Below are 15,940 nucleotides of genomic sequence, written 5' to 3'. Positions count from 1 at the left end.
GACTAATTTAAAGAGATGAGACGGTTATTTTTAACTCCTGTTAAGGTAATGAACGGCGCTTGGGGGGGAGGTGTGTGCGGGTTCGAAAGTTCAGCGCCCCCCAGCCGCCACTTTCTGCGGTTTGGGGCTCCCCTCTCTGCACGCCCTGAGGACCCAGCTCAGGACTGAGTGGAGTGGAGGGGCTCTGCCAGAGAGGGGGAAGGGCTCAGAGCGCCGGACAGCAGGCGCCCACCAGCCAAGCCCACATCCCCTCAAATCCTGTCCTCCATCCTTCCAGGTGGGTGTTAGCATCCCGGTTTCCCAGGTGGTGAAGTGACTTGTCTTAGGGTCACATCCCTAAGAAGTGGCAGACCTGGGAACTGAACCCCGTCCTGTCCCCCAAACTCAAGCATTTCCTCCTGTGCCATTGGGACTGGAGAGGAGGGATTTGGGAAGGGTGCAGGCTTGTTTCTTGCAGCCCACCTTCTCCCATCTTTGAGTGGCAGCTGCTGGTGGCCACTCCGTGGGGTCCTGGGGGCTATGGAAGCCCGTCTCTCTATGTCTTGTGAAGGGTGAGGGTGTGGTCGCGGGCCGCGTGTGTGGATGTGAGCTATAGCAGGGGGAGCCCCCTCCTCACCTCACTGTCCCCCTTAACTTGTGGCTGACTCCTCAGCACCCCTTTCCTATTTGCAGCCTGTGGCCTGCCTCCCAGCTTGGGAGTGGGTACCTGAGAAACAGGTACACATTGGTGCCCACTCCTTCCACGCCTGAGTCTGACTTTGGATCTCCAAGAGAGGTGGAGCCCATCACCCGCTTCCAAGCCTCCTTCCCAGGTCAATCCCTTTCTCACACACTCCCAGGGACCTGGAGCCCGCAAGCTCTGGGACTGCCCGTTCTGTTGCTAGACAAGACCTTCAAGTTGTTAGGCCTTCCTTCTTTCTCCCTGGCCATGACCCATCTCTCTGGAGCATCGCTCAGGGTGTCCTAGTTCAGCCCTTTGGGGTCTGTTGGAGCTGTGGAGTCGGGAGTTGGTGAGTGGTGGGCAGAGCACCTGTAGGGGACCCTGATCTAGCGTGTGTGAGCTGGAGCAAAGCTCTCTCCCCTTCTGGTCCGCAGTGCTCTCATCTGTGTCCAAAGGGCCTTAACTCACTCAGTCTGTGGCCCTTTCGGGGCTGTGACTGACGAACCCTCTGGTTCTAGGAGCCATGAGGGGTTAGTTGGGACCGAGAGCACAGAGTACCTAATGGGACTTATCATGGGTGGAAGCACGTGAGTACAGGTGTGGATGGACTCAAACTGGGAACTCCTGCTTGGGGCTGCCTACCCTGCCCCTGGCAGTACCCAGGTGGCAGACAAACTCAGGGCACAGTGGAGGGAGTGCTCCTGGCAGTCCCAGCTGGCTACCAGAGCAGGCAGATGGGGGGTGCAGGGTGTTAGGTGGGCATTAGCAGAGGCTCTGGGGCCCTGGTAGGGCGCTCAGGGGGACAGCTGGATCTGGAGCGCCCCCCTTCCTCCTGGCATCCTGGTTACCATGGAAACCAACTCCTGTTTGGGAGGGTTTGGCTGTCTGCTGCCTCTCCCCACCCCCCAACCCATATGTGGAGGTGGGAGGGGGGCCAGGTGGCGTGTGGGGGAGGGGCCTCCCACACCCTCCCCCCCCCCCGCCCCCGCCCCCCCGGGCCTCCCTCTTTGCAGAGAAGCCTTTCTGGTCTCTAAGGGGGATGCCTCTTTTGGGAAGGGGAACGGGAATTCAGAGGATTAACGCCTGGATGCTAGGCAGTCAGTTGGGCATTTCACATAAATCCTCTCATTTCATCCTCCCTGCATCCTGCCAGGTATGTGTTAATAGCCCCATTTTGCAGTTGAGGAAATGGAGGCTCAGAAAGATGAAGTCACTTGGCCAAGGTAGCATAGCTGAGACGAGGCTGAGCCTAGATTTAGATGCAGACCTGTTTCCTCCATGTTTCGCCATCTTCCAATGCCAGTGTAGTATCAGCCCACACCCCAGCCAGCCCTCCTGCCCCAGGGCTCACTCATGCTCGCTCCAGAGCCCTCCAGGGCTCCTCAGTTCCCCTGGGAGCCAACCAAGCCCAAACTGCTCTGTTTGGACCCCTGGGCCCTCTGCTGGCCTTGTCCAGGCCCTGCCCTCCCTCCCACTTTCCCTGCTGCCTCTGATCCCAGGCAGCCCTCACACTGCCATCTTTATACCTGACACTGGAGTTCTCAACCCAAACCACTGCCATTGTTACATGCTCACCAAGGCTGCTATCGACTCTCATGGATTGAACCCTGGGGACACCCCTCAGAAACTAGGCGGGTGCTTGGGTAGTTTGAACAAAATCCTACCTCCCAGGTGATTCTGGAAGCCAATGTGTCTTTCTGAGAATCTGCCTTAAATCCTTAGTTGTTGGCAGAGTCACCTAGAAGCTTTTAGGTAGTGCAATCTGCAGCCCCTGTCTCAGTCCCTCTGTATCAGACTCTCAGTGGGTGGGCTTTGGAATCTATATTTTAACAGGTCTGTCTGATGACGGGTCGGATTCTGAACCGATACCTTAGATGGCAGCTTCCTCTGCTTCTGCTTGTGGAATCTTAGTTCCCCGACCAGGGACTGAACCCGCAACCCCTGCAGTGGAAGCATGGACTCTTAACCACTGGACCTCCAGGGAAGTCCCCCTCCCATCTTCCGCTCCCAGGGTGGACCACCTTCTTCTCTAAACAGGCTGCCCAGATTGAGCCCACATCTCTCCTCCTCACTCTTTTTCTGGGTCCTCCAGGGAATTGAGCCCCATGGAGTCAGCTCCAAGGGACTGAAACACCACAATACATTCGCCTGCCCTCCGTGTCTGATGTGCTGTGCCACTGAGAGCCTTTGGCTGCCGGAGGGAGGGGAAACGTCGTGTACTCAGCAGGCCTCTCTGGCGCTGGCCCACAAGGAAGTGGAAAGTCGCAGCCCCTGCTCTCTGCTACAACCCTGTCTGATGGGGGAGGCGAGACCATGTGTACAGCGCGGTGCTGGTCTTACAGGATCCAGTCCTGGGGCTGTAGCGTGCCACTCCAGGCCTTGGCTACCTGGCCCCAGTCAACCTGTACGGCCACATCACCCACCCCAGCGGTCTTCTGACCCTTGCCTCAGCCACACAGAACTCTTCCAGCTCAGGGTGGAACAACCACATGCCATGACAGGTGTGCTTCCATTTAATTTTCACCGCAAACCGTGAAGCTGGTACTGCTACTATCCCGGGTTTGCAGATGAGGAAAGTGAGGCTGAGAGAAACAAAGTGGCTCTCACAGTATCCCACTGGAAGGGACAGAAATGCAACTCCCCTGGGCTACTCCTCCCTAACCGAGTGCTCTGGCCAGGCCAGTCCAGGCTGGCCGCTGCCCCCCTGCCCCCCAGCCCTAGCACTGTCTCTCTGATTTCCCTTAGAGTTTGGCCCTGGGGCTTCCAGCCTCGGGGGTGGCTCTGGGAACCCTGGTACCCTTTCTCAAATCCAGAGCTCCCAGAGGGAGGGAGCTGACATTGTCCGCCCCCCTCCATCTGCAGGCCCCAGGGCTGATGGCCGCTTCCTCTACTCACTTTAATCCAGGCCTACACCCACTGGGCACCCAGTGTGCAGCACTGCTCAGAGGAACCGGACTGGCTCCCTGCCCTCGAAATGCCTGCAGGTCCAGCTGGGGAGATAAGACGAGGATAAAAACTACCCAGGGTCATGATGGAGGGCCAGATAATGAGCTACGGGAATTTGGAGGTGAGGGGGAAGAACCAGGCAAAGGAGTCAAACCCTCAGGACTCTTCAGGAGCCCCACAGGGTCTGGCTGTGTTAACCGGAGCCCAGCAGGACTTGAGGCTGGGGAAGCAAGCAGGGGCTGGGTGGCGAATGGCCTTGAATGCCACACCAAGGAGCTGGCACTCCAAGCTGTGGGGGATGAGGAATGCCATGGGCAGAAAGGATGGTATGGAGGGTGGGGGTGGGGGGAGAGACTGGCTCAGGTGCCCAATGTGGGCCCAATACTGGGGTCCAGGGGAGAAGGTGAGCCTGAGAGAGGGTGGAGGCCCCAAGATTCCAAGCAGCACCCTTTGGTGCCTTGAGGATCTCAGAGGTAAGACAGAGTGGTGTGGGTAGGAGTCTGGAGGCAAGCAGGGAGGAGCAGTCCTAGTTCTGCCACTTACCCTCTGTGTGGCCTTGGGCAACCTAGCTTCAGTTTCCCCCTCTGCAAAGTGGGATAATAATAAGACTTATGTCCAAGATTTGTCGTGAGAATTGCATGTAAGGAGAGTTACATGTAAAGTCCCCAGTGAAATCTTAGCAAATACCATTATTGGTATTCATTGCTCTGGGAAAGGAAAGGAGATACCTCCACATGTGCTGTGTAGGGTAGGGGTCCTGGGCCCTGATCCCTGAGAGACACTGACTTGTGTATGTGTTTGGGGTCGGGGGTAGGATTTCTTCTTCTAGTCCCTCCCGTTCTGTCCCTGGAGTGTCAGAAGATCAGGACGTCCAAGCTTCATCCTGCCCTTAGGTCCAACCACTGCTCTGCCTACAGAGCCTTCCCCATGGCCTTGGGAAGCAAGCAGGCAGGTTTTAGGCACTGTATTTTTACAGGCGAGGCCAGTGATTTACTCAAGGTCACCCTCGAATCCGGGGCTGCCTGCCCCTGGGCGCCGGCTCCTCTTTGCCCACTGGCGGGCTTTGCGACCTTGGGCATGGTCCTTCCCTCTCTGGCCCTCAGTCTCATCTCGGGATCCGAGTTCACCTCCCCCAACACTCTGGGAAGTTGTGATGCCTCCTCCACCCCTCCAGTCCCCTCCCCCTGTCCTCAGCTGGCCTTGCCTTCTTTTGTAACCTGAGCTGGGGCCGTGGGGGAAGGGGCTTGCCCTCAGCCAGAGGCACCTGCCAGCTGAGCAGATGTGAGTGGATGGAGGCCCGCCCCCCCCCCACAAGCCCCTAGGGGGTCACCTGCTCCTGGCTCGGCAGGGCTGGTGCTGGAGCAGGCAGTGCTCAGCATACCCAGCCCTGGCCTCTGGCCTCTGCCCCCAGAGCTTAACCTGAGCACTTGTTCATTTTTCAGCGGACATTCGTGCTCCAACATGCCCTGCAAGGGCCTCTCGGGCTCCAGTAGAAGACAGATGGCAGATGAGGGCTGATGCCCCGGTCTGGGTGGGCTGCCCCGAGCTCCTGGAGCCCCTCGGCATGGGGACAGAGGGCCAAGGGCGGCCCCTGGGGACGAGGGCAGTGTCTATGCGGGTGGCCATGCCCCTGGGAGAGCAGATGGTCCTCTTGGCACCATGCCCACTCTTCCCCCCCTCTTCCCCCCCCCAGGAGCCAGCCTGTAGGGCTGGGGCACAGCTGCTGAGCCCTCCCCAGAGCCAGGCCCGGGGCAGGACTGGGTGAGGTCACTGCAGCTGCTCCCAGGGCCGGGGGCAGGGGTGTTGGATGTGCTGCCGGCAGAGGGAGGGAGGAGGCTCCGATGAGGAGAGGCTGGGAGAGGCCTGAATGGCCTGGCATTTACGGATCCCCTTTAGCCCTGGAAGAGGGAGGGAAGAGTCTGTGGAGAGGTTGCTGAGCCAGTGTGGACAGCACCTGGCACCCCCTCCCCAGGGAAGCTTCTGTCTGGCCTAGGCTCCTCCCTACAGGCCTCTCAGGGTAGGAGGAAGAGCAAGGGCCCTGGGTGTGAATTCCTGCCTCAACACTTACCCACCTGGGCAGGTCAGTTGTCTCTTGAAGCCTCAGTTTCTCATCTGTAAAGTCAGGATAATAAACGAGCTCAGAGGTTTGTTACAGATACTCAGTAAGATTTTAATTGTTGAGCGCCAGCACAGCGCACCGAATGCTCAGCAAATGGTAGCTTCTTTCCTTTCTCACTTTGCTGAAGTCTCCTGAGAAGCCAGGGGAGAAGTAGGGAGGTGGCAGAGGCAGCAGGAACCGGAGGGGAAACCGGGAGGGAGGAGGCAAGGCCTGGAGCTCCGGCCTGAGGTCTTGTTGAACAGAAACGACACAGAGTTGCCCGGCCTGAGTGGTTCATGGCTGCTGAGAGTTCCGACCTATGTGTGGAGCCAAGGACTGTGAGCCAAGGACTGCCCCACAGAGTTCAGGTGGGGAGGCAGCCTCACCTAGAGTTCTACTCCAGCGTGCAGGTGGATTTTTGCAGTGGCACTGAAGGGAGGAGCAGCTATCTTTGGGGCTTGCAGAGCGGGCTAGGAAATGCTGCACAGCTAGCCCTGATGGAGTGGCAGGAACCACTTGAGCAGAGAGCGAGGGAAGGGCACAGGGAACAGAGTGTGTGAAGGCATGGAGGTGTGAGACATCCAGGGTGGCTGGAGTCCCAGATGGGTTTAAGGGAATGGAGGTAATGAAGCTGGAGAGCACCAGAGGGCCCTTGAATGTCAGTCTGGAGTTGGACGCAAGCGCTGGCGGCACGAGGAGCCATGGGCTTTTGAGTAGGGGTGAGCTGGGACTTCTGCTGCTGATTTGTGTACTGCCCAGGCTGGGTGTGTGGGTTCTGTTTTCTCTGCGGGGGCAGGGGTGGGGGATGCCAGGGCCCGTCCCTTGACCTCACGCCTTGCTTTGGACATTTGGTTCCTCCTGGCCCCTGGCTGCTCACTTCTGTTCCACTGCTGACCCCAAGCCCATTCACCTGTCAACGCCTGTGGCTCTGATGCCCCCACCTGCCCTTCTACCCTTCCTTCACTACACACCCTAGTACCAAGGGTTTGCATGTGGCCTCAGGGCCCTGAGGTCATCCAGGCCACCCCTTCTGCCAGGAATCCTGTTTGGACTGAGTACTCCAGGCAGCAGAGCCAGTGACCCTCCCCCCCCCCCGCCCCCGGTGCTGGCCACCCTCCCCCAGAGTCTGTGGCTCTCTCTGAGTCAGGTGTGTTCCTGGGCCAGAGGGGGTGGGGTGTTGTACAAGAGCTGTGCCTGGGGCTGAGACAGGGAGTCAGGAAGACTCTTGACATGTGGGATCTCATCCAGTTCCCAGCCACGCTCCCTCCCCCACGGACGTTGCAATAGTTACCCTCTTTTACGGGGGAGGCCCAAGGTCACATGGATGAAGTTGGGATTCCAACTCTAGCCCTTAACCCTTCTTTATGCAGGAAAGGAGGGAAGGAAGCGGGGAGAAAGGAAATGGGAGTCATGGAGGGGATCAGAGCACTCATGCCCCCCAGAGGTGATCTCTGCTCAGGAAGGCACTACAGGGTGGAGCTGGATCACCACCCCCACTGGACAGCTGGGGTCAGCTTCCTGAGGCAGGGGCCGGGCTGAACCTTGGACAGCGATAGAGCCTGGAGAGGAATCCATACCTGGTTTTGGACGCAAGACCCAGGACTGAACTGGGAGGGTCCTGGAATCCCCTTGGTGCCAGAGGCCAGGAGGTAGCACGGGGCTTGTGGGTGGGGAGCACAAGACTTGAGTCTCCTGTCTCTGATGAAAGCCAGGAAGATTGGGCTTGAGAACCAGGGCAGGGATGGCCTCTGAGGTGGGCAGCAGGGCAGTGTTCCCCGCCCCATTGGCGGTGTGGGTAGGAAGAGCCTTAGCTCTGGAATCCAACAGCCCCGAGACCCAGACCTGGCTCCATCACTTCGCAGCTTCATGGCCTCAGGAGTCATTTAACCCACCTGAGCCTCAGTTCTCCCCCCCACCCCACTTTGTAAAATAGCATCACCTACTCACGGTTTGCATGGCTGTTAGGATTCAAAGAAGAAACGTATCTAGAGAATCGAGCTTAGGTCTGCCACATCGTAGGTGGTGCCCTTCTCCTGCCTCGGTATTTGAGCACGGGCCAGTGGTGTGCGAGAGCTGGCTTGCACTGGCGCGTGAGAGCTCATCGTGCACACTTCTTCCCAGTTCTGCACTCAGTGACATCATGCTGCCAGCTTAAAATTGGCTACGATGGGAGTATCCATGCCACAGAAATCAGCAAATGCTACAAATCGAATCAGGTGGGTTTTTTTCCCCTGTTGGAGAGCTGAAGGAGATCCATCCCGTGGGCCCTCTTTAGCTCTCGAGGGGACCAAATGGGAGGTGGGGCAATGGTCGAGGGCTGGCTGGGCCGAGCAACCTAGAACTCAAAGTCCGTGGGCCCTTTAGGGCCTGGGGAGATTGGATATAGTCATCGTGCCATGCAGCCCTCTTTAGGCAGGGGACAGCAAATGGTGGGGCCCTTCTTCTCTCTCCAAACTCCCCCTCTTTGCCCCTACTCTTCAGCCCTGAGATCTGGTGGGCTCTGGCTGGAGAAGTAAGATTGGATGAGCTTGAGCTATCAGGGAATGAAACTATGCTGGGAGGAGAAATGAGGTTGTGCTGGAAGATAAACGGGGTGTACTGTCAGGGAATGAGGTGGTTCTTGGAGGCAAGGTGAGGCTGCATTATGAGATAAATGAGGTTGTACTATCGGGATGAAGTGTACTTGTAGAAGAGATGATGTCCCGCTGGATCAGTCGGGTTGCACCATCAGAGAACACAGCCACACCGCAGGAGGAAGGAGAGCCTCTGACTTGGAGGATAAATGAGGGTGTCCTGCTGGATAAATGAGGGGGCCCGTCAGGTGAATGGAGTGCTGTTAGCGAATGAGGTTGTACTTGCTGGATAAATGGGACTGGTGTGCTGGATAAATGGGGTTGTGCTGTCAGATGAATGCATTACCGCTCGTGGGCGAAGGGTGTCCTGGGAATAGATGAGGGTGTCCTCTTGGATAGATGAGCTGCCGCTACCAAATGGCTCAGACCCTGTCCACGAGGGAGGCACCGTCAGCAGGGCGAGGTTATTCTGTTCCCACAGGGGCTGCTGCAGCGTCTTCTGGCCCACGTGGTCCAGGCTGTGAGAGAGCTTGGCCACAGCAAGCCTTGGGTTCCCCAAGTCTATCTGGGGAGCAGGAGCGAGCAGGTGGGGCTTGGGGTGGGCAGCCGCCTTGTTCACCCTGGGAGCCCTTCTTCCCCTTGCACAGAAGCCCCTCCTCTCTGCGCTTCCTTCTGTGGCTCCGACCGCTCCTGCCTTTCCCCGCCCCATGCTTGCCTCCCATTCCGGCCTGTATTCCCCTCTCTCAGCCCAGTTTGGAGAAGCCCCTATCATGTGCCAGCCACTCTGACAGTCTCATTAATTCTCCCTGCCATACAATGTTCCCCCCCTTTTCTGTCTCTCCTTCATTCAGCAAAAATTTATGAAATGCCTAGCGTATACCAAACACATGGGGTCCGGTTACAAGAAAAAAAGGGGGGACAAAAATCCCTCATGGAACTTATTTTCTAATATAAGGGAAACCAGACAATAAATAATAAACACAATATAAAGAAATTATATGGTACTTTAGAAAGCGCTAATTGCTTTAGAAAAATTCAGAGCAGGCTAAGGGGGCCGAGAAATGGCAAGGCAGAGAAGCACTTGTTAAAAAAGTGGGTGGGATGGGGCTTCTCACATAGGTGACATCTGAACAGAGACTTGAAGGAGATGAGAGATGGATGTGAGTATCTGGGTGAACAGTGTTGCCCCTGCGACCGAGGCCCCAAGGTGGGATGGTGCCCGGCAGGTTCCTGGCAGCAGGACAGGGTCAGGGCAGGAGCCTGGGAGGTCACGGAAGGGCTTGTGGGCTACGGCAAGGCCTTTGTTCTTTACTCTGAGTGAGATGGGGGCATCCGAGTGTTCTGGGCAGGACTGGTTGTGGTCCACGTTATTTACAGGATCCCTCCAGCTGCTGCCTGGAGGGAAACAGGGTGCAAGCAGGTAGCTGTTTGAGGAAATGGAGGTTCAAAGCATCTTTTGCTCCATTGTTTGTGGGTGTTGAAGCCAAGACTGGAATCCCGTGCTCTTTGTCCCGTACCAGCCTCTTCTCCCTGGTGCCTGAGGCCCCAGGGGGCTGGCCTCTCGCCCAGGTTCTGAGGGAGAGTAGGATGGGCATGGGATGTCACCTACTGTCCCTTCCCTCTGCCCCTTGATGGTCTCTGAGGCACTGAGTCAGGGAGGTCCCATCTCCCCTGGGAACCTGCCCCAGGCCTGCATGGAGGTGTGGGAGGTGTGAGGCCCCAGAAGCCGGGCCCAGCTTGCGCACCAGGGGAACCGGGGCATGCCGGGGCCGTAGCTGTGGTGGCGGGTTGCTAGGTGACTCTGAGAGGGAGCCCTGGTTACTGCTGCCTGGTAGAGGCGTCTCCCTCACCTCCTCCGTGGCCTCTGGTCTCCCAGGAGGCCTTGTGGGCGAGATGTGATCGGCGCTTGCCACTGGATCTTGGCCGGGAGCTCTGATGGGTACCAGGTGGCTGGGACCTGAGTAGCCAGAATGGGCTGCAGGGCCTGGCCTTGCCTCCTGGGGCACAGCCCTGGTGCACACCTGGCGAAGAGCCTGGCTCAGCAGACCAAGGCCTAGGTCCTCGCCCAGCTCTGGGCCACCTCCTTGGGTGACCCTGGGCAAGGCACGGCACCTTTCTAGGCCTCAACTGCCCCATCCATCTGGCCTGCAGAATCCCTCCGCAAGGGCCTCGTTGTCAGTGAGAGCGCCAAGGGAGGGTGCCGAGCAGGCAGGGCTCCAGGTACCCCTGCCCCACCTCCGATGGCTTGAGTGTTGAACACTCAAGTTTTGCATTAGATTCCATTCACTAAAAAGGTTCCACTACTTTAAAAAAAAACAAAAGTTTGAAAACCTCTGGACTGAATGATTCCAAGAACTTTTTATTGTCAGACTGAAAAGGTGCCTGGAATCCAGTGGCCCATCTCATCAATTTATGGGGAGGGAAACAGGCCCAGAGAGGAGGAGGGACTGGCCCCAGGTCAGGCTTGCCGGGGAAGGAGGGCCACCAAGCTGGGGGTCAGGAGGCCTGGGCTCGAATCCCTGGGTGAACTGGGGCAAGTCCTTTTTTCTCTCTGGGTCCGACCAGCTGTGGTTTTGGGCTGGGGCTCAGGGGTACCTGGCTGGGCAGGGAACAGAGCGGGGAAGGATGCAGACCTTCATAGGCCTGGAACATGTGTTCTTGGTGGTAATCTAAAACATTTTTATTGATATTCAGAAAATTTGGAAGTATTACGGAGTACAGTGCGAGATTCCTTTGAATTCTACAAAGGAAGCACAAGACTTATAGGAATTTTGACCTTGTAACATGCCCCCAGCTTCCCATACTGCCAGCTTCTAGGGTTGGTTACATCATGGAAATTTTCAGAAGAAATGGAGGACTGGTTTCCTAAGATTCTTTGGAAGTTCTCTGACTTGTTCTTTCTGCCATGGTGGAACGTGAGGTCCTTTAGACTCAGAACGAGACTAACCTGAAATCAGTGCCTGGCTCTGCCACTTAAACTGTGTGATCTTTTCAACTTACTGAACCTCTCTGAGCCTCACTCGCCTCATCTTGACTAGGGCTCACAATCCCTGCGTTGTGTGGAGACTGATAGAATGTATTCTATCAGTACTTCCAGTACTCAGGGCTGACCTGGCAGGTACTCGGGAGGTGCCCGTACTTGGCGGTGTCCTTCCTCCTCCCCCCACCCCCAAGCACTCAGAACCGGGCTGGCACGTGGTGACACTGATAAAGAGGTGTAGCCTGACTGACCTCCAGCTGGAGAAGCTGGGAGGTGGAGCCTCTGGTAAGGGAGATAATCCCCCAGGGGAGGAGAACTGAGGCCTCTGAGGCCCCCCCCAACCAACACAGGTGTTGGGAAGGGGCTGGGGAGCCAGGTGCAGGGGCGGGAGCAGGAGAGGGGCTTTCTACTCCAGGGAGCACCACTCCCTGGGGGTCCAGCTCCCCTCCTCTCAGGGCCCCAGGAGAAGCCAGGCAGGACTATGCTGGGACGGGCCTTGAAGCCCTAGCTGTTATCTCCCAAGACCAGAAAGTGCTAGAGATAGGGAGCCTGGGGCCCTGAAGAGTCAGGTGAGTACCTGGAACTGGGGGTGAGGGGTGGGAGGGTGCCCTGGGCAGCAGGGAGGACCCCTCCTTCTGGAGACAGGCGGGAAGGAGGCAGGAGGGAGAGCCCTCGCGGATCAGAGGTTCTGGAGCTGGGCAGATGAGAGCAGGTCCGTACGCCAGGCAGATCTGGAGTGGTACCTGGCATTGCCGCCTGTGGGACCGAGGGCAAGTTACATCACGCCTCTGGCCTCCATGCCCTGGTACATGAGATGGGGTAATGCCAGCTCCCCAGAGTTGTTCGTGCCCAGCGCAGTTACACTCAGGGCCTGATACTGAGGATTGTAGAGACAGAGCGGGTCTGTGGAGTGAGCTAAGAAGTGAGGTCTTCTGGCCAGAGTGAGGGATTTAACCAGCGTTTATGGGCACCTGGTGTGTTCACCAAACACCCACACACGTTATCTCAGGTGATGATCTAACAGCCTTCTGAGGTGGTTACTGGATGTCGCCCATTTTTTTCAGAGGAGCTCACTGAGGCATGGACTCCTAGAGATTGAGTCAATAGCCATGGTCACATAGCTAGGTGGCTGAAAAGAGCCAGGCATCCTGCCCAGCCCTGCAGATACCCAAACCCCTGCTGTTTCCACAGCAGTGCCTGAGCCAGGAGGTCCAGGCCACCAGCAGGGAGGCCTCAGAGGTGGGGCATCGTAGGCCCTGCAGAAGTTCTACTCCTCCCGCTTCTTGTGGGGAGCCAGGTCAGTGGAGCTGTGGACTCCCCAGCCTTCCTCTGTCCCCAGGACAGGCCTGGCAAACGCAGGCAGTGATATGGGGCCCAACAGAAATTTAGAAGAGGATATGTGTAGGTGTGCCTAAGGTGAAGCCCAGGGAAGGACCAGGGGCAGCCGAAGGGCTCTGTGGCCTTGGGCAAGCCACTTCACCTCTCTGAGCCTTGGTCTTCTTGTCTGTAAATGGGCCTGATGCCACGTGCTTTGTGGAGATTTTGTGAAGGTTCCACCAGGAAGGGGCTTTGAGGGCAGAGCTACTCTGCATCAGGTGGGTGAGGAGGGGAGGGGAGGGAGGGCTGCAGCCCAGAGGGGACCTGGGCTGACCTGAAGGTGGGCAGTGAGCAGAGGCGGGGTCTGGGGTCTTCATGGCCAGTGGATGTGCTTTGAGGGGCTTGCTGGGATCCAAGGCCTCTGTGGAGTTCACAGAAGCTCAGAGAAGTTGGGGGAAAGTCTGGGCCTCTACCCACCTTGGGGACACCTAGCCTATTCTGCTTTCCCTGGTCAGGCCCTCCCAGCAAAGGGTTAACAGTCTTCTCTACCTGCAGTTGCATTTTAAAGACACGAAATTAAAGCAGGTAATTTATTCTCCCCACACACGAAAGAGCAATTAGTTCTAAACAGGGCTTAATCAGTCACCGCGAGATTGATTTCTGGAGCCCTGGGTTTTCGGGCTCCTGGCGCCATGCCAGGCTGGCAGGGTGGTGGGGAGCGGACAAATGAGCCGCAGCGGCATGAGCCCTTACATAATCTGCTAGGGGGCCCTGGCAGCCTGGCTAGCCCCGGGCGGGGCTTGGCTGAGTTGGGGGGGGGGCTGTCTTTGCTCCCCCGCTGCAGGTCCCTTAGCAGTTGCCTCCCTGGAAAGGCTAGACCCAAAGCTCTGGCCTCACCCTACAGACAGTGCCTGTGTGGGGCAGGGGAGCGGGAAGGATGGGGCGGGTCTGGGGTAGAGGATGGATAGTCTGAGTTTGTCCGACCTGGTACTTACACCTGTTCCCCCCTTCTTCCCTTTACCCTTTCATCTTCCCTATTTCCTCCCCCTCCGCCTTTTGGCTCCTCTCCCGTTCTCTTATACTCTCACTTCTCTATTTTCTCCCACTCCTCTTCCCATCAATTACCCCCTCACTTCCCACTCCCCCACCCCTATCCTTGTCTCTGGCCACAGAACTCCATCCGGCACAACCTGTCTCTGCACACCCGGTTCATCCGCGTGCAGAACGAGGGCACAGGCAAGAGCTCCTGGTGGATGCTGAACCCTGAGGGCGGAAAGACGGGCAAGACCCCGCGGCGCAGGGCCGTGTCCATGGACAACGGGGCCAAGTTCCTGCGCATTAAGGGCAAGGCCAGCAAGAAGAAGCAGCTGCAGGCACCGGAGCGAAGCCCCGACGACAGTCCCCAGGGCGCGCCAGCCCCGGGACCCGTGCCTGCCGCGGCCAAGTGGGCCACGAGCCCGGCCTCGCACGCCAGCGACGACTACGAGGCGTGGGCCGACTTCCGCGGCGGCGGGAGACCCCTGCTCGGGGAAGCGGCCGAACTGGAGGACGACGAGGCCCTGGAGGCCCTGGCGCCGTCGTCGCCGCTCATGTACCCGAGCCCGGCGAGCGCGTTGTCGCCCGCGCTGGGTGCGCGCTGCCCGGGGGAGCTGACCCGCCTGGCCGAGCTCGGGGGCCCGCTGGGCCTGCACGGCGGCGGCGGGGCGGGGCTGCCCGAGGCGCTGCTGGACGGCTCGCAGGATGCCTACGGGCCGCGGGCCCGCGCCGGGACGCCCGCCTACTTCGGCGGCTGCAAGGGCGGTGCCTACGGCGGGGGCGGGGGCTTCGGGCCGCCGGCGCTGGGCGCGCTGCGCCGCCTGCCCATGCAGACCATCCAGGAGAACAAGCAGGCCAGCTTTGCGCCGGCCGCCGCGCCCTACCGCCCGGGGGCGCTGCCCGCGCTGCTGCCGCCACCGCCACCCGCGCCCAGGGCCGGCCCGGTGCTGGGCGCGCCCGGGGAGCTGGCACTGGCGGGCGCGGCCACCGCCTACCCGGGCAAGGGGGTGGCCCCGTACGCGCCGCCGGCGCCCTCGCGCAGTGCCTTAGCCCACCCCATCAGCCTTATGACGCTGCCCGGCGAGGCGGGCGCGGCGGGAGTGGCGCCGCCGGGCCACGCGGCCGTCTTCGGGGGCCCCCCCGGCGGCCTCCTGCTGGACGCGCTGCCGGGGCCGTACGCGGCCGCCGCCGCAGGGCCGCTGGGTGCCGCGCCCGACCGCTTCCCGGCCGACCTGGACCTCGACATGTTCAGCGGGAGCCTCGAGTGCGACGTCGAGTCCATCATCCTCAACGACTTCATGGACAGCGACGAAATGGACTTCAACTTCGACTCGGCCCTGCCGCCGCCGCCGCCCGGCCTGGCTGGGGCCCCGCCCCCCAACCAGAGCTGGGTGCCGGGCTGAGGGCCGCCTCCCGCGCCCTCGGTGCCCTGCCCCGCCCCCCCCAGGGGCCTCTGTCTTCCCATCCTGATCCCCGGGTCCCCACTCCCATTCCCGCTCCACGGAGGGGATCCAGGAGGCAGCCCCATCCCAGCTAGAGACATCCCTCGGAAGCTGACTGCTGAGGGAAGTGGTAGGGAGGGGCTGGGGCACCCTGCCATTCTTGCCCAGGCTCCTGAGACCCGCTCCCCCTACTCCCAAGGGCGGGAAGCCTGGGAGTGGAGGTTGGATTCCGGGCTGGGTGGGAGTAGGGAGGAATGAGGTGGGCCGTGCTAGTCTGGGAAGCCAACCGGGAGGCGGGGCGGGGTGGGGGGGGCGTCTCCGAATCTTCAGTTTCCTTTGCGGGGCCCCCGCGTGACGAATCGCCCACCCCAAAGTCGAATCTGATTCCCAATTGACACGTTCCCACTGGTTTTAGCCTCACCCACCCCAAGCCAGGAACCCCTCCCGGAAACACACTCACACCTACCTATTGGCTGTTCACCTTGAGCTGTCCTCCGGCCCTAAACCACTCTCCGACCTCCAGCCCCACAGTTCAGCCCCGCCCACCCATCCTTGCCCGCCTCAGTTTCTCCCCTCCCAGGTGGAAGTCCCTCTCCCTTTCCGCCCGTCCCCATACCCCAGTACTGGTCTCAGCCTCCCCAGTGGGCCTCAGCTCCGGATCCAGCCCCCCAACCCGACACCCCTTTCTCCGTGCCAGTCCTGGCTCCTCTCTCCCGTATTTATAAGTGTCCGGTCGGGGCGGTCTGTGGGCGCGGCGTCCCCGGCGCATATCGTAGGCAGTGTACCGTGGCCGTGCCGTCAGCGTGTGCGTGTGCGTGTGTGCCGTGTCGAGGCCGTGTAGAGTGCATTGTACAGCATATTTTCATGAATAAAATTGTTTTAAATATT

General features: G+C 59.3%; 1 protein-coding gene and 1 long non-coding RNA gene across 2 annotated transcripts in view; both read left to right on the top strand.

The window, feature by feature from the left end:
* Nucleotides 1-15,940, top strand: part of LOC132514885 (uncharacterized) — a 449,815-nt gene that overhangs the window by 21,626 nt on the left and 412,249 nt on the right. The window lies entirely within an intron of this gene.
* Nucleotides 1-15,940, top strand: part of FOXO6 (forkhead box O6) — a 21,227-nt gene extending 5,287 nt beyond the window's left edge. The window contains exon 3 of the mRNA XM_060140365.1: nt 13,748-15,940. Coding sequence (XP_059996348.1) covers nt 13,748-15,013 — 1,266 coding nt within the window. The 3' untranslated portion in view covers nt 15,014-15,940. The remainder of the gene's footprint in view (nt 1-13,747) is intronic.

This window comes from Lagenorhynchus albirostris, chromosome 2 (genome assembly GCF_949774975.1).
Source record: "Lagenorhynchus albirostris chromosome 2, mLagAlb1.1, whole genome shotgun sequence".
Lineage (NCBI taxonomy): Eukaryota > Metazoa > Chordata > Mammalia > Artiodactyla > Delphinidae > Lagenorhynchus > Lagenorhynchus albirostris.
The sequence above is the reverse complement of the archived record's forward strand: the minus strand, read 5'-3'. Positions and strand labels throughout refer to the sequence as shown.